At 38.8% G+C, this 25,185-nt stretch overlaps 1 protein-coding gene across 1 annotated transcript in view; it reads right to left on the reverse strand.

The window, feature by feature from the left end:
- Positions 1-7,773: 7,773 nt before the first annotated feature.
- LOC112964181 (gamma-aminobutyric acid receptor subunit pi-like) overlaps positions 7,774-25,185 on the reverse strand; it is a 40,076-nt gene continuing 22,664 nt past the window's right edge. The window contains 4 exon segments of the mRNA XM_026061932.1: positions 7,774-8,085; positions 13,856-14,049; positions 15,063-15,215; positions 24,979-25,116. Coding sequence (XP_025917717.1) covers positions 7,774-8,085; positions 13,856-14,049; positions 15,063-15,215; positions 24,979-25,116 — 797 coding nt within the window.

Below are 25,185 nucleotides of genomic sequence, written 5' to 3' on the forward strand. Positions count from 1 at the left end.
AGGCCAAAGAAGAGTCCCCTGCACTGCGGATGAGGAGGATGTACACGCACATTTTGCAGTGCTGGCTCCTGCTGCTACCAGCGCCCACCTTTCCGCGAGAGGGGCTTATGCACCGGTGAGCACTCTCAGCATGGTGCACATTGAAAACCAATCAAAATAAAATTGTAAGATACAGACACAATCCCATTATGTGATAAGGAAGCCAGGATGGATAGGGACAGGCCAGAGATAAGAGGGTCATGAAAACTAACAGAGCAATTTGGATCTGAGAAAGTGGATGCACTTTTTGCCAGATGCACTCAGCCACTCTGGATTGCCAGATGAGGCTTGTCCTTGTCAAAATATAATAAATTAGCCTGTTCAGCCCTCTCTACATTTAAGGCTCTGGCACAGAACATTTTAGACAAACATAGATTGATGGCTGCAGCGTACACCGGAATGACACAGGACCAGGATGATGTTGAAATATCATTAAAATTGATGATTTCGGCTTGTCCCTCTTTCTTCTTTCATACTGCATGGCAGTGCAGCTGGAGACCTGACATTACCAAAGAACAACGCAGGGTCTTCAGTGAAGGGAAATGCCAAAACTAAAATACACGCATATGCAGAGATGCAAAAGATASAAAAACAGTTTTTGGCTCTGCTGGTAAAGAACGATGTGGTAATCCAAGTAATCTGAGATGACAGAAATCCAGATCAGCCCATTATGTGCACTTGCTTATAGAAAAGGTAAACTACAGCTGGATCATACAAACAACAGTGCTTATATAGTCCAAAGACTCTAAGGTAATGCATGGCAACACAAAGCAAATGCAGCTTGGAGATTATTGGTCCAAAGGTTAGAAATTGGTCTAATACAGATGATCTTCTTCTTCTTCTTCTTCTTCTTCTTCCTCCTCTTCTTCTTCTTCTTCTTCTTCTTCTTCTTCTTCTTCTTCTTCTTCTTCTTCCTTTTGGGCTCTTACAGCATTTTTAGTTGGGGGTGCATAGGGGGACTGACTGCAGAAAGCTCTACCATAACGACTGCTGTATCACCTCACTTCCCAACAACTTCAGCAGGCTTTAAGCAGCACCTGCAATGTGCTGGAAAGTACAGTCACAGAACAACAGTAAATTTTTATTTGTGAGTCTGGCCGTTTATTCTACCAGAATTAACACCTGAGCATCTGTAAGCATAGGTGGTTCGGAAGGGTGCAAAGGCAGCCATGTATGTGGCATCCATTTGGGATCCTGTATGGGAATGCATGGATTGCTCCAGAATTATGTTCTTTGGGCTTAGCAAAATGTGGACCAGCAGTGCATGATAAGATTGTTCAGTATAATTAAACTGATTCTGGAGCACAGGAAGCTTCAGACTTCAAAATCTTTGGAGTATTAGCACATCATACTTCAGGTTCTTGTGTTGGTGTTTTTTGTTATGAACCTTTTATTATGGAAGAACCTCAGAAATTATTAAGAATATAACCTGAGCACAATACTTATAAGAATAAGATAAAGAATGATGGAGGAAGATGATGTTCATTCCTTCTTTCAGGGCCCAAAAACCAGATTATGAGAGATAGTGACTGGATAAGCAAGATACAAGCACATTTGGCTCATGGTTATGTGGCCAGTCTTCTTGGAAACTTATACATGGTCATCAGCAGGGAGATCACTGGTTTAACAGTAGGGCATAGCTAGAATTACAGGATGTTGCTTTTATACTCCTTGGGGAGATCACATGAGGCTCAAAGGGTGATGACCTGGGATTTAAGTGACGGGGTAGAATTAAGGATTAAGCCAAAAAGAGACTGGGATGGAATCAGGTCTTTCACTGTGGAGTAGCAGTGAGATGGCCAGAATTGCTGCAGTGACAGACTTCCTGAAGAAGCTACCTGGATAAAGCCAGGTGTAGAATAAATCAGCTGTGGGTCAGTTCCATGAATGGAAAATATTGATAGTTTCTGGTCATGAATTTGCATATCCAGTATTAGCAGTATCCACTCAATGCTGATTCTGGGGATAAAAATAGGATTTCAAAGGCTCTTTGGGCCTCTGCAAGAGGTAAGGGAAGACACGCAAGTAGACTCTGGTACCTTGTAGTAGCAGACATCCAAAGCATGTGCTTGATAAACTGAAATTGGAGCTGAATTGAAATGAACTGACTCCTAAAGAAACCGGGATATAAGAAATGAGGAGAGAATCCCTTCTTCGTCTACTCTGTAAGTCTTTAAAATGAAGATGATGATCCCAGGTCCTGCAAACAGCAAAGTTGTTCTGCCCTGCATGAAATATTGTTAGAGGTCTTAACTTAAAAAACTTATGGTCCAAGTAAAACTCATTCCAGGGTCTCATCTGTCTTCATGTGGTATCTATGACAAAAACATAAGGGCTGCTGTATATTTTGTGGGGAGCAGATGACACAGCTATGGACAGGCTCCAGGATATGTCAGTGGGTGCAATGCTAGCTTTCCCCACAGTGGCAAATCTTCTCCCAAGTTTGTTACTGTTTCTGAAATGCAATGAATGTTGTTTATAGGAACATCATTGATGCCAGCATGAGGGTCAGGGGCATACGAGCTGAGAAATTCAATATGTAATTCAGGTTTGAAATCCATTTTATCCTTTCATGTTATTTTTTCTCTAACTTTGCCAGCTTGTTCTGCTTCCAAAGCTGCCAAGCACCAAGAGTTAGTGCTGTGGGAGCCGCTGCTCTGCATCCTTTCCTGACTTGCCTTTAAACCAGAGAAGGAGCATTCCTCTTTCTGAGAAATCAAATAACCCTAGTATTAAAGCTTTCTATGGTCTAGAATCCAAAATCAGTTACCTGAAATAGCAAGGGAAACAACAGTATTGTGGTTGTTTGTGCATTAATACAGATGAAGTTATCCAGTGGTTAAATATGGATTAAATTTAAATTCAGTGTAGAGTTTGAAGATGAAACAGGGCTTTGGTTTGTGTGCACATGTGACGGTGCTAATATCTTATGATTTTTTTTTCTTCTGAAATTTTGGCTGTGTTTGATCTGGAATGGGAAAATAGGGTCCCTTCCAGTTTGGAACCTAACCCGGAACCCAAATTATATGGGTAAATTCACATCAAGAGATTGAAACACCCCCAAATGCCCCTTTATCCCTCTTTCTTTGAGGATGGAAAATTTGACTGTGAGATGGGATTGGGGAAGGAAGATGTCTCCAGATGGAAACTGATGAAAAGTTGAATTTGGCAATATTATTAAAGTGGACCCCTGTTTTCAATTATACAGTTATATAACAAGTAATGGCAAATCCTTTACAAACTTGAAACTCATGCCAAGCCTATCTACTGCAAGCACTGTCAAGCACCCACTTCTGTACAGTAAGCAGAATTCAATCTAGTCTTCATTGCTCAGGTTGTGATAGTTTGTTTTTGCAGCGACCTGTTTCATTAGCCCCAAAGAATCCACTGTTCAGCTTCCCAATGTCTAAAATCCCCCGCCTTCAAGGGAAATTTCCCAAAGAATTTGAACTGGCTTTAAGAATTCATTTGATCCTGGTGGTGCCAACGGCAAGCAGTGAACCAGCAAATTACCTGGGAAAGTTGATTTAGGATTCTTAAATCTTTCTAGGAAAACTGGAGGCACTGCCACCAGTCTGAGTAGGATCTGCCTGCTTTGAAATACCTGAGATACTGTAAGCCTTTGATTTGAAATGTTATAACCTACAGGACGTTATAACTAGACATTAGGGCAGCAAATTCAGGCATCAAGCCCCAAGCATTATGGTTGCAACGTTACTTTGCAGGTGTGCAGAAAATGTTAACGATTTAGGTGGCTTACATGACTGTTGACTGGAATGGACAGTCTAGGTTTGAGAAGCCTGAACTTTAGCATGAAAAGCAGAAGGCCACAACAGTTCATCCGACAATGCTGTTTTGTCTGATTTTAATTAATTTGTCACTGCAAACATGACCTAGTTACCACAGTACAAATGTCAGCTTGTAACAGCCTTTCCCTAGAGTACTCCTTAACTAGCATTTGCCATTTATATTTGCTCATTCGATCATGAAGAGCAGTTAATTAGCTCCATCTACTGCTGCACGAAGTGAATTGTACCAGCAAAGTCAGTTGTGCGGGAGCCTCCTTGCATTGCACACTTAGCGTTACTCTGGGCGCTCCGCTTYGCCACTCCGCTGGCTACAGCTTTCTGTTTCTTCTCCTTCCATCTGCTTTACTACAGATGTATTTTTGTTTAAATCCCTAGTCGTTTTTGTAATTTATTTTTGAACTGTAGGGTGAAAATGCGAGGCATCATTTTTTTCAATGCATTTTCCCATGCCAGAAGACATAACAGCTCTCTTGAAATAGCACCAACGGCAAAGAGCCTTGCACGAATGGGAAGGGAGCAATTGCAGTTACTGCTGCACTGATAATAAAGAAGGCCACTTTGCTGGAAGTGGGTACTCAGATCAACAGATGGATGCCCTTATATGCTTGCCATATATGTTGACTAGAGCATTTAATTATTTACTATGTTTTAAAATAAATGTTCCGATATCCATTAAAAATGTCTGCTTGATTTATGAGAGAGCAAGGGAATGCCTGTTTTAAAATGTTATCTTTCTTAGTATTTTCCTTTTGATTTAGGTGGAATATTTCAGCTACTCTCAGCAGATCCTAAACAGCATCCCAGTAAACAGGTTACATGATACACTTACCTGTCACATAGCTGATTCAGAGACTAACAGCAAATAAATTGCCAAAACGGCGAGTTTGCAAGGGTTAATACCTTCATATGTCTAAATCTAAATATATATATATATAATTATGATATTTAAAGAAAGAGCTTGACAAAGGCTTTTATTTTCTTAATAGATTGGTCTATTAAGAAAATAATATCAAAAAGCTTATTAAGGTCAGAGCGGCATAATGGTTAGACACTTGCAAGAGGGCTGCTAAACCAAAAGACCAGAGCTGCAGATATTCCACAGAGGGAGGAAATTCATTCACTGTGCTGGCTGCTGCCTTCAGCTACCTCGGAAGTAGTGCGCCTCCTGCTAACAGCAAAGTAAATTACATGAAGGTGCATCGTCAGCTGGCAGCGCTTCTCCTTGCACCAAACTGGTGTCCCTGGTTGCACATTTATCTCAAGTATCCTCAAAATATGACAGGACATTTCCAAATACAGAGTCACAGGTCCCTAACTAGAAAAGATGAAAATTGATGTAAGCAAAAGAAAGAGAAGACAACTACCAGCCAGAAGATTATCCCAGGAAGTCAAAATTTAGCCTTTACTTTCCACCATGTATGAAAATAAAGCTATTTATTTTCATTTCTAAGGCTAGTCTTAAGTGCCTCAGCCTGAACTTTGGCCCCTGTTCTTAGCTCTACAAGAGACTTCTCTGTCTCTAATTCACCTCTGAGTTTTAGTYTCCAAAGTCTTCATGAATACTGCTTACTTAAAGTAGCTTTTCCAGCTATCTCTGAGGAATTTGATAGTTTCTGGGGACAGTTTTGTATGTTTGAGAGGGATAATTTAAATGTTCTTCATTCTTCATACACTGTACTGAAAAATCCGTTCCCTTGTTCCCTGGAGGAAATATCTTCTCCTTGTGGAAATATTCATGTCAAACCAAGTTTTGTTTTTTAAATTTGTAATTAGTGCAGAATTATGCAAACCAGAGTAATAAATGATCTGGCTGTGCAGCCTATTCTTTTCTGAAAGCACGGGGGACTTCAGTTTTTAACTCTCATTACAACTAGCACATCACTGGGAGAACAGATTCTGTTATCAGCTATTGCACTATAAATAAATAAAGCTGTCCAGACCTTCAACAGCTTTATAAAATAATATTTAAGGTGAATTATCTCTAAACTAATTGGAAGATACAAAACTCTRTTTACTTTACACTTCTGGCAAACATAACCCCCAAATTTAGTGTTAATACTACAAGTAATTTGCAACATGCGTGTTGGCTAGTTAAAATGATTCAGGATTAATGTAAACTTCAGATCTGAGAAACTAGAGAGCTTTACTGTATGTCTCCTGCTAAATTTATGGCAGAAAGTACTGGAAAAAGACCTCAAAGTCTGGTTCATTTGCAAGAACAGCTCACATAGAATCTGTTCCTGAACAGAGGCTCTAATGTTCAATCTGTAGCAGCAGAATGTTTAAAAAAAAAAAAAAGCCGTATTTTTTCTTTACTTGCTCTTTACACAGGCAGTCTTGATTTCTCAAATGCATCTGCTTTTATATGAATGTCAGAAGAGGCCACAAGGAACCAAAAGCTACTAGACTGTTCTTGAAGTCCTATTGTCTCAACAAGCTCTGCAAGTGGAATTACTGATAAGAAATGCAGAGAAATGAGCTATTTCAGTATTCAACCAGCTTAGAAAATAAAAATACTGAGGGGATCTTATTGACACAATACTTGTCTACCAGTGTGCAATGATTATACCACTCTTACGAAATTTCTTGTGAGGGGGGCAAATCAAATCACACTGACATTTTGCACTTTMCTTCTTCTCATGTAGCGATGCTCTTTGCAAGCAGCAGACTGGTAGAAAGATGACTCAAAGAGTGTTAATATTCTGTATTTTTATATGCATGTCTATGTGTGCAGTGTGTCAGATCATCATAAATGTCAAGGTAAACAGTCTATAAATGCACATGCACACATTTTTATATATATATGCAACCTACACATAAATTATAGTCAGGGAAAAGATATAATAAGTGCTTCTAAATTTCCAGACCGCAGTATAAAAAATAGTTTGCAACATCAATAGTTTTTGTAATATCTATCACTGAAGTAACCACTCAGAAATACTGTTATGCTTTTTGATCAAGTGTAACCATTCTCCAAGGTGGGTCATAATTTCATCTGTGTAAAACTTCCCATTTTCTCATCAGGAATTATTGCATATCCAGGGGGTTTTCTTTGAATTCAAGAAGTAAGCCTTTTCATCTTTAGGGGAAATTTTTAATGGCAAGCGACTCAAGAGGAATTTGCTAAGTTGAAAAGTAGGCAAATCAAATTTATCCTCTGGATAATTGTTACCCAGGCAAGTGTGACTGAGCAGGGTACAGAGTGTGAACAGCAGGATAAATGGCCATATTCCGCTAAGGACTGGCCAACACCTAAGCACGTTCTCACTTGGCGAAAGCAGCTCTCTGGATCCAGGCTTTTTGGCTCCAGTACATTTCTGTATTCTGCCATGCACTTATCCACAGAGATGCTCTTGATGCCTATCAGAGGTCCGTATAAAGATTTAGGAAAGAGACCTGATACCTATTTGTGATCTTTCAAAGACGACCATGTTGTTTTGTTTGTGTGGGTAGCCCATGATTGCAAAACTGTTTTTTGCTATTAAGCAAAACCATTTTGATCTGCAGTTACACATTTTCTTGCATAACAATCTGGAAAACTTATGCATTATTGACAAAGCTAGAAGGAATGCAATACTAAAAGCATGGCAGGAAAATAACACTGGCCTTATTTTTAAATGTATTCAACACAGCTCAGAAGCAAGCATAATAAAACTCCTATTTTACAAAGTTGACCATTAAATTATTAAAAAAGGACTTACTGGCCTTTGACAGATAGTACAATAAGGGACAAGCACACCAAAAGGGAAGTCAATTTTGGATGACAGTTACTTAACAGAGGTAAAGTGAGCTAACAAGAAACTTGGTAGAAATGCTTGAAAAGATGACATCCTTTCATATCCTTTCATCCTAATGCAACTTCCTCATTCTAGTGCAACATCCCTTACTGTACCCACTTTCTGAACTTTTTTACAGATTAAAATATTTAGAAATACAAATAATATACCCTATAAAATACATTTATTATGATGAATGATAATGGGAAAGAAAATCTGGCATAATTGTCTATGTGGTAGGGATTTTTAACATGGAAGCAATCAAAGACACAGAAAAGTCCTTTCATTACTGACATTGGTGAACTGCACCCACTGTGTTTACTTCTCTCTTTTTTTCCATTGATGCTGGCTTTGCTGTTCTTATTTGAATCAATCTTGTTCATGTTGTCAGTGACACTGCAAGTGTTAGCAACTGCTGCCAGTACTCTGTTCCTCTCTTCCTCAGCTTCTTCATCCTCGTACTGATAGGAAACAAAACAGAACAGCAGACACTTAAGTGCATGTTTCATCGCCTATTTACTTTAGAGAGGAGGCAAAAAGCAGGATTTTCGTATGAGTCTTTTTGTAGCTGAATCCTTGATTCTAAGGGTGAACATATACAGGCCAGACAGCTCCTTTCAGCCTTCAGAGCCTTCATATACAGGAAAAACACTGACTTGTACAACAGCTTACTGAGAAAGCTTTCCTATGACTGTAAAGCAAAGCTGGATTTGTTCACAAATGGCCCACTGAGCTTACTTAAGACAGCAGTAAATCCATGAAATGTGCAACAATAAGCTACCACTGCTCAGGAGAAACACTGGTAAAGGTCCGCATCCAGAAACTGGGTAAAGCGTAGCCCCAGCCTGGAGATGGAGAAAGTGGAGGAGATGCCAGGGCTGCAGGTCAAGCTGGCTGCGCCCCACATCGAGCACCCCAGAATTCAAGACACCTTCCTCTTGCAAAGCTGGCTGCTCTCTTCCCTGTGCTTCATGGTGAAATTTGATTTATTCAAAAAACCAAAACAAAATGAGGAAAAAAGAGGATCATCGAGAGAAACAAGCCCCACAACTAATTCAATGCTAAATAGCTCATAGTACTTTATTTCAAGTCTGGAAACCCATGCTTTAAGTTCAAAGTTCTGCTAAGGTTAAGCGCATGTTTATGTGCTTCACTGCACCAAGCCAGTTCTTTGGAGAATGCTGTATAAGCCTTCTGGTGGGGTTTGCTTCTTTGATTAGAAATGGCTCAGAGCCATGAAGTTCATGTATGAAATCTGCACCCTTTGAAGTCAGTGAAGCCTGTCTGTTACTGGCTCAGAGGACACAGGATTAGACATTAGCCACAGTTTCACTTCTAAATACAAACTTTCTTGAAAGTTCTGGGGTATTTACTTTGGTTTGGGATATTGCAGAGACAGCAGCAGATCAAGCCACAGAATCTGGCTCCAACTTTGTATCTAAACTAAATCTAACTTTGGATAGTAGGAGGGATTGTTCTAGTTCAGGCAGTTCTACACATCGTTTTCTTTAAGCTTCTTGTGATGCTTTTTTCACCTTCCAAATCAGTCAGTGGCAAAGCAAGGGTATAAATTTATTTGCAAAATGTAGAATGCAGAATCCCTTTTCTCTGACCAATTAGCTTTTTCCATTTGCATCAAGGGAAGATATAAAGTAAACAAGGAGAAACTTTGCATTTTAGAAAAGTCAACATGTGCATCCATAAAAAAGCTCATTTAGAAATCTCACGCCTATTAAAGACAAGAAAAGCCTATTACGGCACCTGACTGATCTCCATGGCGGTGCAGAATTGCTCTTCTGCCCAGCGTACTTGTAAATGGCACAGCTCTTGGGCCTTTCTTCATCTAATATTAGTAATGCCCTTGAAAATTAAAGTGGAGCCTGGACAATGTCCTCAGACTGCTGTGCATCAGTGAAGCAGAACAGATGGAGCTAGAAAAAAAAGGGGTTTTATTGCTTTTCATTTTGATTTGCCAAAAAAAAGATCTTGTATATTTTATTTGAGAGAGATAAATGTTGCTGAACACAATGTGTCATCCCAAGAATGCACTGACTACAAAAACTTGTTCATTCTCCATCTAGCCTCCTGCAGGTATGTGAGATTTTTGAAACCAGAGGCCAGGATAAAAACCAGCCTACAAAGCACAGAGAATCAATCCATAAAATTCCAGTCGGAACCTTAAACAATCCCCAGGGTAGTATAAAACTCAAATCTGGAGTTTTACTTGGGGCCTAACTCTGTTATAAATACCTGCCTCTTCCACTTCAAAAGGTTCGCTCGGCTCAGTAAGGCACGCGGGACGGCAGAGCGAGTCTTTGACAACGACGTGCCCAGCACTTGAAACAAAGCCCCAAAGCCACAGCCTCGTGAATGTGCTCGGCGCTTCAAAAGTTAACAAAGAAACCTGTCAGAAGAATCCTGATTTTTTTTCCCAGTGTTCTCATTTCTTGGAAAGAAAAAAAGAGCAAAACAACATCTATACTTCAAAAGTGGCAGGATTTAGGACACTAGTCACTGTAAGAGTCTATTTGTCTCTCGGGTAGGTCTGGCTAAAAGTTGTACAGAATTAGTTTTACTGCAGAGCACAAAAGGACATTGCGTACGTGCCATTTTTCTTTAAACGCAACTGCATGTGAACAATTCGCAGGAGGCTGATGCTTTATTAGGTCGTTCTTAACTCCCTTCTAGTCCCCAAGAGGCAGTTATAACTTCAGCAGAAAATATCGCACATAGTGCATATGCACTTGCGTGTTTACCGTGCTGCGGGGGATTGCTCTCTAGCAGAACAGGGACGTGTTTACAGCAGAAGTTCTGTATCACGTCGCTTGAAAAGAAGAAAGAGTAGAACCAGAGCAGAACTGTAACTGCTAGTTTATAAAAACTACACTSTTATAAATTGGGAATATCAGGAGACTTTCTATACTGGCTGCGGGGAATTGAAAGTGATGAAAGATTAAGCTGCTTTACATTTTAAAATTTTGGCTGCGAGAAAGTTCAACTGTGGCTCTAATTTTAAATGTCACGTTATTTAGTTTTCTCTGGGTGCCAGCTCTCAATGTGAAAATGGCAGCCGGCATTAAGAAGGGATCTGTTTGGACACAAAATTAGTAACATCCAGGAAAGTTACTGTAGATCAGCCGAAAAGCACTATATATGGCATGTGCTGCTGTGGCTCTTGCTTATACCAACTGAAGTGTTTGTTGACATCTAACAGCCCACAAAATTTAGGAAAGATGTCACTTCTGCTGAATATTATAGACATTCAAGATTAAAAACATCTCAAGCAAGAGTGTTGTAGTATCTGGCACACCTGGAGCTTCTTCGGTGTTCGCAAAGACTGCACAATGCCTGCACAGAAATGACAAGTATGCAGAACACTGCCCTGGTCTTTCTACGCAACTTTGTTTTCAGTTTGCAAACTTTTCTTCTTTCTGGCCAAAGGGAGGAAGCTTAGGTTTCACAGATGAAGTCCAAGGAGGATTTCTCTATTTTACAGAAGAACACAATTCACGCCTTTATATAAAGAAAAGAAACTCAAGATTTTGGAGAGGCAGCCTCTCTTTTTAGGCAGTCCGTTGGGCAGTTGACATGAATGGTACTTTTTGTCTGAATTCCCTTGCAGCAGGTGGTTCCTCTGCTTTTGTCGTTAGCTTTGAAGTTGTCTCTGTCCGTCCTGGTTCACATAATGCAAAACACTGCAGGCGCATGGATACGATGAGCTTTTTCACCAGTTTATATTATAAACTGGAAATCTCAAAGGCCTCAGAAGAACTTGATATGTCAGTAGCCAACTGCTTTAAAGAGTAAACCAGACCACCGTACAACTAATTCTTACACAAGGTAGAGGGTTACATTTTCAAGATGGTTTCAATTTGCCTTCTACATTTATTTACATAATTCTGAGTGCAAATTTTGTATCAACTTTGCATATAAGAATAACAAACTGAGAAGTGAGATTTCTAATTACCCTATGTCCTTGAGAGAACATGATAATGAGGGGAACAAATTTATGGAGAAGATACTCACGTAGAAATTAGCTAAGTACCTGCTGAAAAGTGGCATGAGATTTTAGCTAGTGTTTCTGGCCTTGTGATGTTTTGTTTTTTACCRTGAGAAATGAAAAATACAAGTCAGGTGTGCTCTACACGGAGCCCTGCTCATTTAAAGCAGTGCTTGTCTCATTGGATACAGTAGAAAAAGGACATGACAAGCATTTTCCTCACTCTAAGGAATCTTTAGCTGATCTAGGACCAGCCAACTACCCCCTCTGTTATATTGATGCTTGTGTTTGTGCTGCCACGAAGCGAGTTGGATTAGCTTGCTGATTTAAGAGAAAACTAATTATTTTTTTTCTTAGAGTAGTTTTCAGTCTGTCAGAACTGACTCGCTGCCTGATCGTGCTGATGCAAAGGAGGAGGCTGGAAACATGCCTGAAGTGACAGACCACCCCTTCAATCGCAAGTACACCACAGAACTGCACTCTAAGTCTTTTTTCCTTCCTTGTTTTAGGGCAGTACCTCATCCACTTCCATGCATGCCTTCCAAGTCCATGAGTTTTCGTGTCTGTCACTCTGTCCCTTGCCCCATCTGCAAGCACGAGTATCTGTGCTCAATAACGACAGGGAATGCGAAACGCAGATAGGCTAAGGCAAGGGCGGTCCTAAGGGCCCTTCACAGATCTGAAGATGCTTAATCATCCAAACACTGAAACATTTAACATTCTTATCCAACACCTTCACTAAGCTGGGTTTTTTTCCACTCTATGAGCAAAATGACAATCATTTTCTTCACCATGGTATGCTCAGAGGAAGAAGTCACTGATGCTTCCTTGCCAAGAAAAATGACATTCAGATTTCCCTCTCAAATCCACATTCAGACCCAGTTTTTGCCCATTTTTAGACATTCCCCAGTTAGACATTGTATTTTGAAACCCACTGGGTGGCTCAGCTGTGTGTCCTTTTTTTTAACCATTCTTAGTACACYTGGATCTGATGACAGCTCTGTCTGAAGAAATGTCCCATAATCCTGTACATTTACAGAGCTTAYCTCACTTTCAAGTTGCCAAAATCTCATATTAGTTGCTAAGAAATGTATGCATAAACAAACAAATTTTGGCCAATCCTTGTTGTTTTTAAGCTTCTCTACTTGAACTCARTATCCTGTTTCTTGAACCAAGGAGCTTTCATTAGGCATTTGTGATGCTCTGTTCTAGCTTAGCTCAAATTGTTACAAATCTTTCTTTTTCTGTCCATTTATCCCCACAGCAATCAACTTTCTTCCTGTATTTTTCATGTTMTTCTCATGTTACAGGCTTTTGAAAAAAACTGTAATTTTTTCTAATTATTCAGAAATTTCATAAATCTGATTAAAATTTTCTTTTCTAACATGCCTATTAGACTCAGATCTGTAATTAAAATCTATAAGACAATCAGCTTCCAATTTCCTTGTGCTTTCCTTCTCACTGCTTGTGAAAGCAGTGCTAAAAACTGCAGATGGAGGATGTGACAAAACTTTGTCATGAAACTGTCCTGAAATGCCTATGTTGACTTGAACCTTTTTTATTTTAAGTATATTTCACAATATCTGCAAGATAAAAAGGTGTTTCACATCATGCGAGTTCTCAGCCCACAGCTCTGGCAAGCTCACGACAGCAGCAACAGTGCTGCTATAATAACGATGCAGAACAGTGAGTCAGTCTGAGTTTCGGCTGCAGCTTTTGAGAGAGAAGGTAAACGTGGAAGGCTACAGGCACCTACCTGATAGACCTAACACATTAAGCTGTCTGCTAGCACACAGACTGATGTACCATGCACGTGCAGAAGGTTTCATAAATGGAATAAGATACAATCTTTTCTTCTTTCTTTTTTGCTCAAACCATACKTTCAGTCGGATTTTTGAACTGTAAGTGTATGCCACTGTGGGGGAGAAGACAAGTGCTCATGACTTTTATGATACAGCTAACATGTTGTTTGATAAATGGCCATAAAGTCCATGCCAGAAAACAGAATCATTATGGAAGGGTGTTTCAGTTTGCTTGTTTGATCTTTTCCAAAAAGTTCAAGGTGTAGGAATTTTTTTCCCTTCAAGGTTATAGTGTTTTCACTCTCCTGATTCTAAAATACAAAATTCCTCAAACGTATTTACCATTAGTACTATTTAAGAGGATTCATTCTCTTTAGCAGGAGACATTGAAGTCTGTTTTGTAGGACAATGACAAAAGAATTAAAATACCTTTTTAAGTTCCTTTGAAATGGGTCGATGCAGAGTGCAGAAATGAGCCACAGCATATTCTAACAAAGCTCCAAAGATGAAACTAAAACCGATACCGAGGTACACATCAATTGCCTTAATAAAGCAATTAGCATTAGGGCGTGAAGTTCTGGCTCCCATCATAAGTGTTGTCATAGTAAGGACCGTGGTGACACCTGTGGAACATAAAAAAATAAGTTCTGATAAAATGAGGATTGTAATGAGGCCCTCAACTACATCTSAAAAGCTGCAAGACAGTTTTTCCTGAGTTTTGTGAACTTCCAGTATGCCACAGCATTTCATGCATCATGTTTTGCAAATAAGACTTTTAAATGCATTTGTAATTCTGAAGAAACAAGTTTGAAAATGATCAAAAAAAAATCTTTGTAAAGCTGAGAACACTGAAAATGAACATGAGAGAGATTTGGATGTTACATGATCTATATTTGTTATTACTGCACTATTATTATAATATTATGCAAACTCTCCCTTTAAGAGTTTCAGACCAGACTAAAAAGATAACACATTTTTGTAATCAACCAGTAACTACCTATCTCTTTGCAAGAAGCACGTTCTTTGTAAGAACTTGTAGCATTGCTCATAACTACAGAAGGAAGAAGCTACAGCTGAGACTGACAAGGAAAGTTGGGAATGCTGCTATCAGTTTGCTCATTATAGCTGCCCACTGGCCTCATTTGATGTGAAATTCTTCCTTCTTACTTATTCTATAGAAGTGTTTCTTCCTACTCCATCTGCTGTCTGATCAGAACTGATTTTCATTCTTTCCCCTTCAGAATTTCCTTTATTTAAAATTAATTACATTTAATCTCTTACAATTCTCTTATTATTCATATGTTAATTAGCAGGTATTATTCACCCTCACAAATGCCTCATAACTCTGTCTGTGCATGACATGCGCTTGAATTTTTTGAAATGATTTCCAGAATGACCTCCCGCAGCCTACCCTGCCTCCAAGTCTCCTATTGCTCCTGAGGACGTTTTCGTTGTTTATGAACAGCAAGGTGCCAAGGGGAATCTGCATGACGTACCGCAGAGAGCAAACCAGAAAAGTAATTCCATAAAACACGCAAGCGTCTGCCTCTTTCGGAAATGGATGCCATATAYGCGCAATAAAAAACACATCCTAATGTTTCAATGCTGGTTTTGTTTTGTTTTATTGGCTTCTCACCTATGCAGATTCTGGCTGGAACTGACAACTGGCTTATCCAAAATGATACCCAAGAGAGCACAACCAGTAGGATTGATGGGACATATGTCTCTAGTATGAAACACAAGATGTTTCTCTTGAGTTCAAAATGAAACACTAGTTTTGGATAATGTCCTGTGGAAAGAGCAGGAAACAAAGTATTGAGAGGACTGATCAGTAAAGTGACATTTGATAGTGCATTTTAGAAAAAAAAATCTTTAAATTATCAACCTGCATTATTTTTGTTTCTCTTTATACATTCTTGAACGCTGTCAGAAACATGTTAATTTTCCATTGTACATTACTATGCAGTAAAAGCTTAACAAACAAGCTTGAAAAAAAATTAAACACTGCTGAAAAATTCTAACATAAAGATTCTATATTGAGTTAAATGAAAAAATCAAATATGTAACACCCAGCCACTTCATATACAGAGCTTCATTAAAGATGTCTTGACCTGGGAATTCAGCAGGGATTAACAAAGGAAGAAATAAATCCACCAGTGCATGGAAAGGACATTTCATCACGTAACATTAGGCAAGGAGAAGAATTTGAATTTATGTATGTATTTAGCCATAGCTATTCATAAGAACTACCACAGTGAACTACTATATAAACTAACATAATGACTATTATAATTTTATGAAGTTAACATGGATCCATATCTTTAACTGCCACACATATCTGGTTTATTTTGCTTTTCTTTTCATTTACCGTTGCTCAAGATATGAATGAAAGATACTTTCTCTGAAACTGCTGACCTAACCCTCATATTCCACTTAACAGCAAGCCGTGCCTTTGCATCTTCCCTGTCTGTTTTTAGTTTACATTAGTGCATTGCAGTGTTGGTGTTATTCTGAGCAGTGTCACTGTTGTGGCCCAAATGGTTTCTTTCCAGAAGCTGAAAGTTGGGGGCCACATCATCAAAAACAGGTCTGGGTTTCCTAAGGGATTAGCACATGGATAAGCAAAGCCTGAATTTGCCTTTCAGCTCACTAACTGAGCAAAATTTGGCTACATTTGGGCAACTGCAGTGTAGGATATGCAACTGTTACCTGTCCAATGGATCAAAGTAAAGCAAAAGTTTGCTTTTTTATTAACTTAACTTGCAGAGCAGACTTTTTATTCAGAAGTTCAAAGTTCAAAATGAAGAGTCAAAGCTTTTAACAAAATTCTTTGATTAGTACTTGTACCAGAATATCAGTGAAAGAGTGATGCTTGCATATACTGTGGTCAGATGGCTTTGGCTTCATCTATTTTTATGTAACAAATGATGATCTTCAGGACTTAGGTTTATTTCTAATGCTGCGTGTTGTGAGTCAGGATTGAACTACAGAACTGTGAATGCACTTTAGCAACAACAGTATGTGCCTGAGCAGGCTATTTGCGCATCCCTCAGGTGCGCTTTGAGACATGAAGTCAAACAAGAGTACTCTTAAAAGCTTGAAGTGCAACTAATGGATGTCAAGAAATGCCTTAATGGTCCCAGGCTATAAAACAGATAGTTAAATTTCAGGTTTTAAAAATATTGTTTAAATTGCATCCAGAAAACAATAAAATTTCATAGAATTCTTAAAACCATAAGGGATCACTAGATCCCATACCTAGTCTGACCCTAATCGCAGGCCATTACATTTCTCCAGTTACCCAATCCTTTGAACTCGATCACTTTGGTTAGATTAAAGTTCATCTCTCACAGACATCTACACTTAATCTGAAGATATCAAGACAGGTAGCATCACCATTTCTCTCAGTAATCTGTCACAATGCTTAAAATCATTCTGTCTCTTAAAATGTTTGCCTAATTTCTCATCTTAATCTGACTTTAGTTTTCCACCATGTTGAGTGTGCCTTTTCACTACTAGATTAAAGTGTCCTTTGTTAGACAGTTCTTTCTCCTTCTGAAGGTACAAATACATTGTATTCCGGGTTCTTCTTCATAAGTTCAACATAATGAGTTCTTCAAGTTTCCAACTGCCAGAAGAAAGGATACAAAGATGGAGAGTGGACTTTAACTCTCTCCATGAGGCAGGTGGTTCAAAGATGATTTATACTGTTATCATCAATTTTACATAAGAAGAGAAACATTAAATTGGTGTAACTCTATCAGAACTGTGATTTTTACCTGACAGTTATATCATTAAAAGTCATTTTGCCCACCAAAATTGATTTCAAGTGTAGAGCAGACCAAAGTAAACCACTCAAAAGCTAGGAAGTGCAAAACTTATAGTTGACTGTGCAATATTAATTCTGCCTCTGTCTGCATCCCTCCTTGCACTACATCAAGCATTGGTACTAGGGAAAAATACAGTGAGATTGTACAATAAAAATACTATAGCATAAAGCATGTTCATGGAAAGAGAATTAAGGTTGGACAAGCAATTGTAAATTTGCTGTTTCCTAATGTACAAGAGCAAGCATTTCAAACTTAAATAAAAACTGTTACGGATTTTAATTTTGCTTGCAATCTTCTGGTCTGCTATTTATTTAAAAATCCAAACAGAGATTATTTTAAGCAGAACTACAAGATTCCCTGTAAAGTGTTTGTTCTCCGAACTGTTGGTACAGCAGCACGATTGCAGCTGGAACGCCAAGGCCAACGGTGCAGCCTCCCTGCATGAGGGATGGACATCAATCCAGAGCTTGCATGAGAGTGGAGAGGGTGCAAACCCTCAGCAGAGACTGCAGGGCACTCTAAATTCTCCCCCAAAATCATGTCTTTCATGATGACCCTAGAGAAGGATGTAGTGCCATGTACCCAGGAAAGGGGGTGAAAAAACTGGACTACAGGCACCTGGAGGATCCTTTGGTTCATCCTTAGAGCTTGTCTACAAGAAGGAAAATCCTGAAATAGCTAATACAGAATAGTCGTACAGCAATATCCTCTTTTCATAAACTCCCTGCAACTATATTTCAGTTCATCTTAGTATAAAAGTCAATGTGTACATGGGAAGTTGGTTCAAAATACTAAACTTGAAAGACACACTTTGCCATTCTGCTGTAATTTCCCAGTGTAGACAAGCCTTTTGAATGTTCTTGTGTTCATTGGTGTTATTTTTCCTGATGCCATAAATTTCTGAAGCAATGCAAACAACAAAGAGAAACAGAGATGTAACAGCCTATAACTAAGTAGTTTTTCAGTGAACAAAGAAAAGGCATTTCTCTAACCTTAAGGCTTTCTGCTTGCCAAGTTCCAAAGATGCATCAYGGACATGATAATAATGGTGTCAACATTTATCTAAAGAGCTCAGAAGAGCTTTTATAATGGAAATCTTGAGGCAACCTATATATAGAATTCATTTGAGCTCCTGTAATAAACTGAAGGAAGAAGGAGGCAAGAAAAAGTATGCAATGGATACTCAGTATGTTAAAGAAATGAGCATTGGCACAAAATAAAGTTAGGGAACTATTACAGTCCTTTTCTCATCTATGCTTAGCCTGTACCAAAAGCTCTTATATTTAAAAAGTGACAGATTCCCTACCACTCTTCTGGTAGATGCATATGAGATAGTAGAGGATGTACAATCACATCACCTCATTGCCTTTGACCTGCAGATCCAAGACTGTGATGCCGTCAATCAAGATGGTCAGATAAAAAGTGAAACATAGGATCATGTAATGCTAGGCCTGCCTTTACTCGAGTTAACTCGAGTACGGTTCATGTTAACTCTGGAAAACTGTCAGGTTTGCCCCTCACTTTATTCCCACTCACAACAAAATCTTTGCGCTAAAGTGAAAAGACACTTTTGAAGTGTCACAGTGACATCAAAGTTTCTGGCCCATGTGTATGCCACCTCAGTCTGTGACTGCTTTAATTTAAATTTAGTAATGTGATGCAGATAATCTCTGCGCAGATAGCTAATGCAGCAAAGGCACAGTTTTAGGGCTTATAAAACAATCAAATTACTGCATTTTAACAGGTTGTCAAGTAGGAGTTGAACCCAAATGAATACGCACTCTTAACCTGCCCAATGTGAGGTAATTCTGCTTGGGTTACTCCACAGTGAAAGAAGGTTAAGCCAAGTCACTTTGCTGTTGCAGACTTTACTAGAGTACAGAAGTACAAAACTAGACAGTGGCTTTATCTTGTAGATGAAGTACAAATCTGAATAGCAGATTATAGTCTCTACACCCACTCCAGCTCTCCCTGCTGCTTTAAAAACAAGTACCTGAGAAAGTGAAAGGAGGTGAAGGAAATCAAATTTCAGCTGGTCCATCTAACTACTTTCATTTTAGCGGCATAAAAGTTACACCAGCACAGACTTCCTTTCCCAGGGGCTGAGCAGGTCTAGGGTCTGAAAGAGTGCAAGAAAAGCTAGTTTACACCTCTTTATAGCTTGCCTTTGAAATTTGGCTTTTGGCTTCTAAGATGACATTTTAATTTACAGCACTGCTCATCTGACACATCATATAGCTAGTACCATGATAATGATGGTTTTATCAAAATGACTATCACAGCATCCCAAGAGAACAGATACAAAACTAAACACAGAGGTGTAATCCATTTTTTGATTATGCCAAAATCACTTTTTTGTAGTGTCTGCTCCTGGCTGATCAGGGAATGCTGCACCTCTGCTCTTTCCTGCTCCTCTCTGCCCAGCTGATGATCACAGAAGAGGAGCCTGGAGGAGGAGTGATATTCTATAAATAGTGTCAGCCATCTGCATTTCCTTTCTAATTTCCACTCCTGTTATGGGACGGGAGCATCTCTCTCGCACTTACTTCCTGTGGACTTTCTGATGAACTCTACTGCAATAAGAAAATGCTACGCATCACTGTTTATGTAAGAAGCACTTTGGWATCCTGCACAGAGGTGTGCAGTCAGGCACAAAGAGTACATTCTTCTCTATCATGAAATATGGATGCTAACCCCTTGGGTGCCAGCTAAAACGTGTGATGTACATCTCACACAAGGGCATCAGTGTAATTCTACCAATGCAACATTTTCTTCTCTGTTTGTACCTTTTAAGGGCACAGTAAAGATTTAAATAGAATTTTACTGTCCTAACTATGTGCTGAAAATGTTGTTTTCAGTATGCACATCTTTTAGAGCTTGTTTAGGATGGACATATGCGTTAGGAATGACTAGTGTCTCCCACTCTCATCCCACACACAAGTTGTGGAACTGTAATGCAACTTCTCTGACTGATGTAAGATGTATAGGGTGCAAATATATAGGTAATAAGTTATTACAGCTCCTTCTTTGTCTTTCCCTCAGAAAACAATCATTGTCTTCTTCTGCTCTTCACAGTCAAGATCTTATAAACTACCTCATCTCCTGTTCTAGCTATTTTTCTTCATAGGGGAACTAAGGACAATGAAAGATCATGACATACTTCTCTCTGTGAGAGGAGAGATGTGATTCATCTTCATGAAAATGCTTCACAAAAAATTGAGATTGAAATGCAGATTTCCTAAGAATGAAATGAACCGTTCCACATAGTGTATCTGTGGAGATCCATCTGTCCATCGAGCTTACCCATAAAAGAACCTTTCAAACAATTATGCTGAAGAAAGTTTTACATGTGTTTGTGTGTACTTCTGTCTATACTACAAAGAACTTGCCAGAAGTTAACAAACAAAAGCCACTTTCTTATGTCTTCATATTCATTCTATTCACCGCATATCCATATGTTTTTATGTTACTGTAACATTTCCCATGCATTTTCTAAAACTGTTCTCATTCCAAACTGTTCTGTTGCTTCAGTAAATATTGTGAAGAACTACAGAAGAATTAGTGATGGAAAGTTTTTAAACTTCAACTCAAGTGGAAAACGTTGCTTAAAAAGAGTGATTAGAGTAATAAAGCTAAGAGCTCTGATAGGCATATTGCACATAACATGGTGACAGACATATGTAACTGCTTGAATCTTAGATGAGGCTGATCAGAGTCACCAGATAAGTTTATACTGAACATGCTTCTGAGATTGTTTTAAGCCCTGTATGGCAAAGATGATAACAGAAACAGCAATTTGAGAGAAATTATAGATTATGAAGGAACTGGTAAAGGGAATGAGATAAGTTACTCAGTATAGAGTACCTTAAGAAAGAAGAACTGAGACTCGTAGAATAGTTTGATTGGTACCTAAGAAGTCTTCTGAGCCTTGTGAAACGGCAGATGGGCCTGTAGGACAGAGCAAGGTAATGCTTTTATTTTGAAAGCAAGAGACTGCAACTGGTGAGCATACACTCCATGTGGGAGAAAATTCTATACTCATATACCCTTCATATTTATATATTTTTTGATTTTCAAATTGTTGATTATAAATGAGTTCATTGCTGGTTTAAATGTGAACTCCCCGGGGACCCTCACCTGGGGGAGAAAGGCCTTCGCCGTGTAATGGTGGCAGGCTGCTTCCAGACCTGCATAGCTTCTGGGCAAGCAAGTGCACCCTGTCAAGGTGCCGAAATCCCTGAGGATAGGGATTTTCATGAAGTGGAGTGGCCATGGGTCACCAGAGATTGAGCAATCAATAGTCAAATGCAGCCTTGAGGAGGCCTCTCCACCAAGGGGGCTAAAGGAGGATGTGTGATAGACATCAAAATGCTGGCAGTGACTGCACACTGCACACAAGGTTTCTGGATGTAGGTTCAAGGACTGTGTGTTAGACTAGTCTCGAGCTAATTGACCATCTTCTTTCTTGCTGCTGCTGCTGACTTGGCAGGAGGATCGTAGTAGGGCAAACAATACTAGGGAAAGCTGTCGGTCAGTGGAGAAGAAAAGCTATCAACAGCCAATTATCCTTAAGTTTTAAATGACTTTTTTGCTACTTTAATTAAAATAAGTTAATGGAGATTAATTAGCCATCGCTTACTGTGAAAACAGAAGCATTTATCAAATGGGGATGCATAGGGGTCCTGTGCCCAGTACTGCTCATTAACAAAATGGATGATGTACCAGAATATACCTACAAAACTTGTAAAAGACTCCAAACAAAGAGAGGGTTGTCAGCACAGTCCAAAACTATCTCAACAACTATCAAAAAAGRCCTGAGTAAAAAAAGATGCAATTCGACAAAAGCAAGTACAGAGTCCTACACTTCGACAGGAATTATTAGCTCCCCAAACAGAGCACAGGGAATACTTGGCTATGCCACAGTAAAGGAGGCGGAGTACTAGAAGGAATCACAAGCTGAACAAGGTCAACAATGCACAGTAACTTTCTGTAGGAAAAGCAGCTATCTGGAATGTATAAAGAAGAATAGAGTTCATGAAATACATAAAATAATCCCCTCTCTCTACTTGGGGTATCAGCTGCAACAGACTACCTAGTTTGGGCACTGTGCAAGAACAAAGATATGAGAAAGTATATAGTAGAACAATAGCAAAGAGCAGAGATCTAGAAAATTATCTGAAGAAAAGGAGGGAAAGGGTTAGTCTGGGAAAAGGCACATCTGTCCTGAAATAGTGAAAAGGCTGCTGAAAAATAGCAGGAAATTTGTCCTCCGTATCTCCTGTAGACAATGCAGAGCAGAATGGGTTTGAAAAGCAACAAGGGAGATCTAGACTAGACACAAGGAAAATGTGTTTGTAGTAATCATCAAAAAAATCTAGGGAGGTTGTGGAGTAGACATATTGCAAGTTTGTCTAACTTACTCCTAAAAACATCTGTCAGGCTGTAGATATAGATGACCTTGCCTTGGGATGTGAGAATAGATTAAATGAGTTCTTAAAGTCTATTCCAGCCTTATTTCTATGATTATTTACACAAAAAGCTAGACTGTAACAGCCCTTAGTTGCTTTTGTTTTTCCAAAAAGAAAGGCAAGCTCTTTGTAACTACATTTATTGTCTGAGAATGCAGGACTTGTCGGCTAGACAGCTAAGATAATAACCCAGCAATCACTGATGCACATGTTTGGTTTTCCACAGGTCCCAGAGTGTATCAGTATTTGCAGAGTAAAGATTATAGTTAAAGACATGTAGGAGGTGGTCATGACAATGAATTTACTTATGTTCAAAACGAAATTATCCTGTATCAAAACAAAACCAACACCAAACCCTAGCCAGAATCCAGTTAACATTATTCAAAGCAATTTACTATTATGCTATGACAATAACGTGATTACTATTATGAGATACACAGTGTTCTGTAAACAACATTAATCCATGATGTCCTTTTCTTAACTTCACTTAATAAGTTACTTATGCAGGAATTCTGCTAACTACCACATTTTAATTTTGGCTCTGTCAGTGGTTATATGTGAAGCTGGGATTTGCATTGTACAGTTTTCTCTTGTACAACAGCTGGACTATCTGTTTGAGTGCATACAGTATCAAATCCTGACTGTGTTTTTTTGCTGTTTAGGAAATATTGCACACTGCTTTTTTCTAGTATCATTAAAGCCTTGTGAATCATAACTGTTATTTATAAAATACTTTCAGATATTTATTTATCATGTGTTAAACAAATGCAAATCATCATTTTTCACTTCTAAATTGATTACATAGTTCTGTAATTTGGGKTTTTTTTCCTTTTAGGATGGGATACAGTATGCACTGCTTTCCTAAAAAATCTGTAGGAAATGCATCTAATTCCTAAAGACTCAATAGAAAATTAGGAAGATTATGCGATTTCATTAAAAATGTAATGCATAGCACTTGATAATGTAGCTTTCTTGAACAGGACAACTGAACAAGCAGATATTTCAATCAGTCTAAGATGTATATATTAAAACATTTTTAAAACAAAAAGTGGCTTTTGACTTTATAGATACGATTATTACCAATATAAAGGGAGGAAGACAGTATCAACTACTAAAAAGAGAAGCACAGTTCATCTGACTATGCCTCTGGCTACACTTCAGTTCTAGTTGGGAATTGTTCTTATTCTATCTGGGGAAAAATAATATAATTTTTTTGCTTTCTGACAGAGTCTGGATTCCATGATAGAAGAAGATGATTTAGAATTAAGCAGGTTTCTTTTTCCTCTTTTCCTGTATGGTGAACAGATCCTAATACCCTTCTGCCTTCTGGGCAGAATAGCAGTAAAGGATTATTCTCCTTTGATTGAACCTGATGTTGTTTAGCCAGAAGCTGTAAAGAGGTAAGCAGATGTCAGTTATGTAAGTAGCAAGGTAATTCATGATCCTAGAGTCTGCTGTATTGTATTTCATTTCTACATTTATATTCACTTAGAGAACTTTGACTTTTAGCCTGAATTAATACCTGAAATTAGATCATAAAGTTTCTCTGTGTTGCACCGTTAAAGTAAAAATTCCCAGCAACGAAATAGAATAGAGAAACTGTATCTCTGTGATTCAGAATTAATAACATATACTCTAGTGAAACTACAGCTTTGAAGGATGTGTGTGCCCTCACCGAAAAGCCAGTCTTATGGTTGGCATGTTGGTTTGGGCAGAAGACAAACTGAGTACRCAGTCAAGACCAGCAATGAAGGACCTAAAAGCAATTCAAGAAGCAGAAAGCAGGCTTGGCAGGTATCGTACTCCCTTTCAAAAACTCTGGAATAAGCAGGAGCAGACCCTTTCATGAGGTCAAATCCTGTAGTTACAGGAAACTTTCTACAGCWGTTTTCTAACATCAGCCAGAAGAGCAGGTCTGTGGCCGCTCCACTGACCCTTCCGACCGCAGGGGATTCAGGCCAGGCAACCTGCGCAGCGCTGTCTGTACATTTAAGTGCACAACTTGCAGGCTCGTTCTCCTTCATGAGAATCCTGCCCGATGTTACTTGGAAATACTGCATTTCTTTTTTATTGTTCTTTAGAAAACGCATAGCCTACAAGAAAACGCTCACAAACTGTCAACCTTTACATTAACTGAGTCTCTGCTGGTAACATGTGGAAGAGTCATGTATGGTTTCAAGAACGTAATCTCATCGACAAAGTGAGAAATATCATGCTAAGATGATAGCAGAAACTGTTATAAGGATATTCTTACCTGTCTCATATACGGCTTTGGATACTGAGGTAAAGTAGTCCTCTACTCTATATTGTGCTAGTCGGAGGGTGTCCAAACCTCAAACTGAATCATTTCCTCTAGACCAGTAAAACATGACATCATGGATGTTATAACCCCCTGTAGAGATACATAAGCCAATGAAAGTGTTTATTTTACATAGTAATTAATTTGTGCTGAGCACGATTG

Source organism: Apteryx rowi, unplaced genomic scaffold, assembly GCF_003343035.1.
Source record: "Apteryx rowi isolate R43461 unplaced genomic scaffold, aptRow1 scaffold_188, whole genome shotgun sequence".
In the NCBI taxonomy this organism is placed as follows: domain Eukaryota; kingdom Metazoa; phylum Chordata; class Aves; order Apterygiformes; family Apterygidae; genus Apteryx; species Apteryx rowi.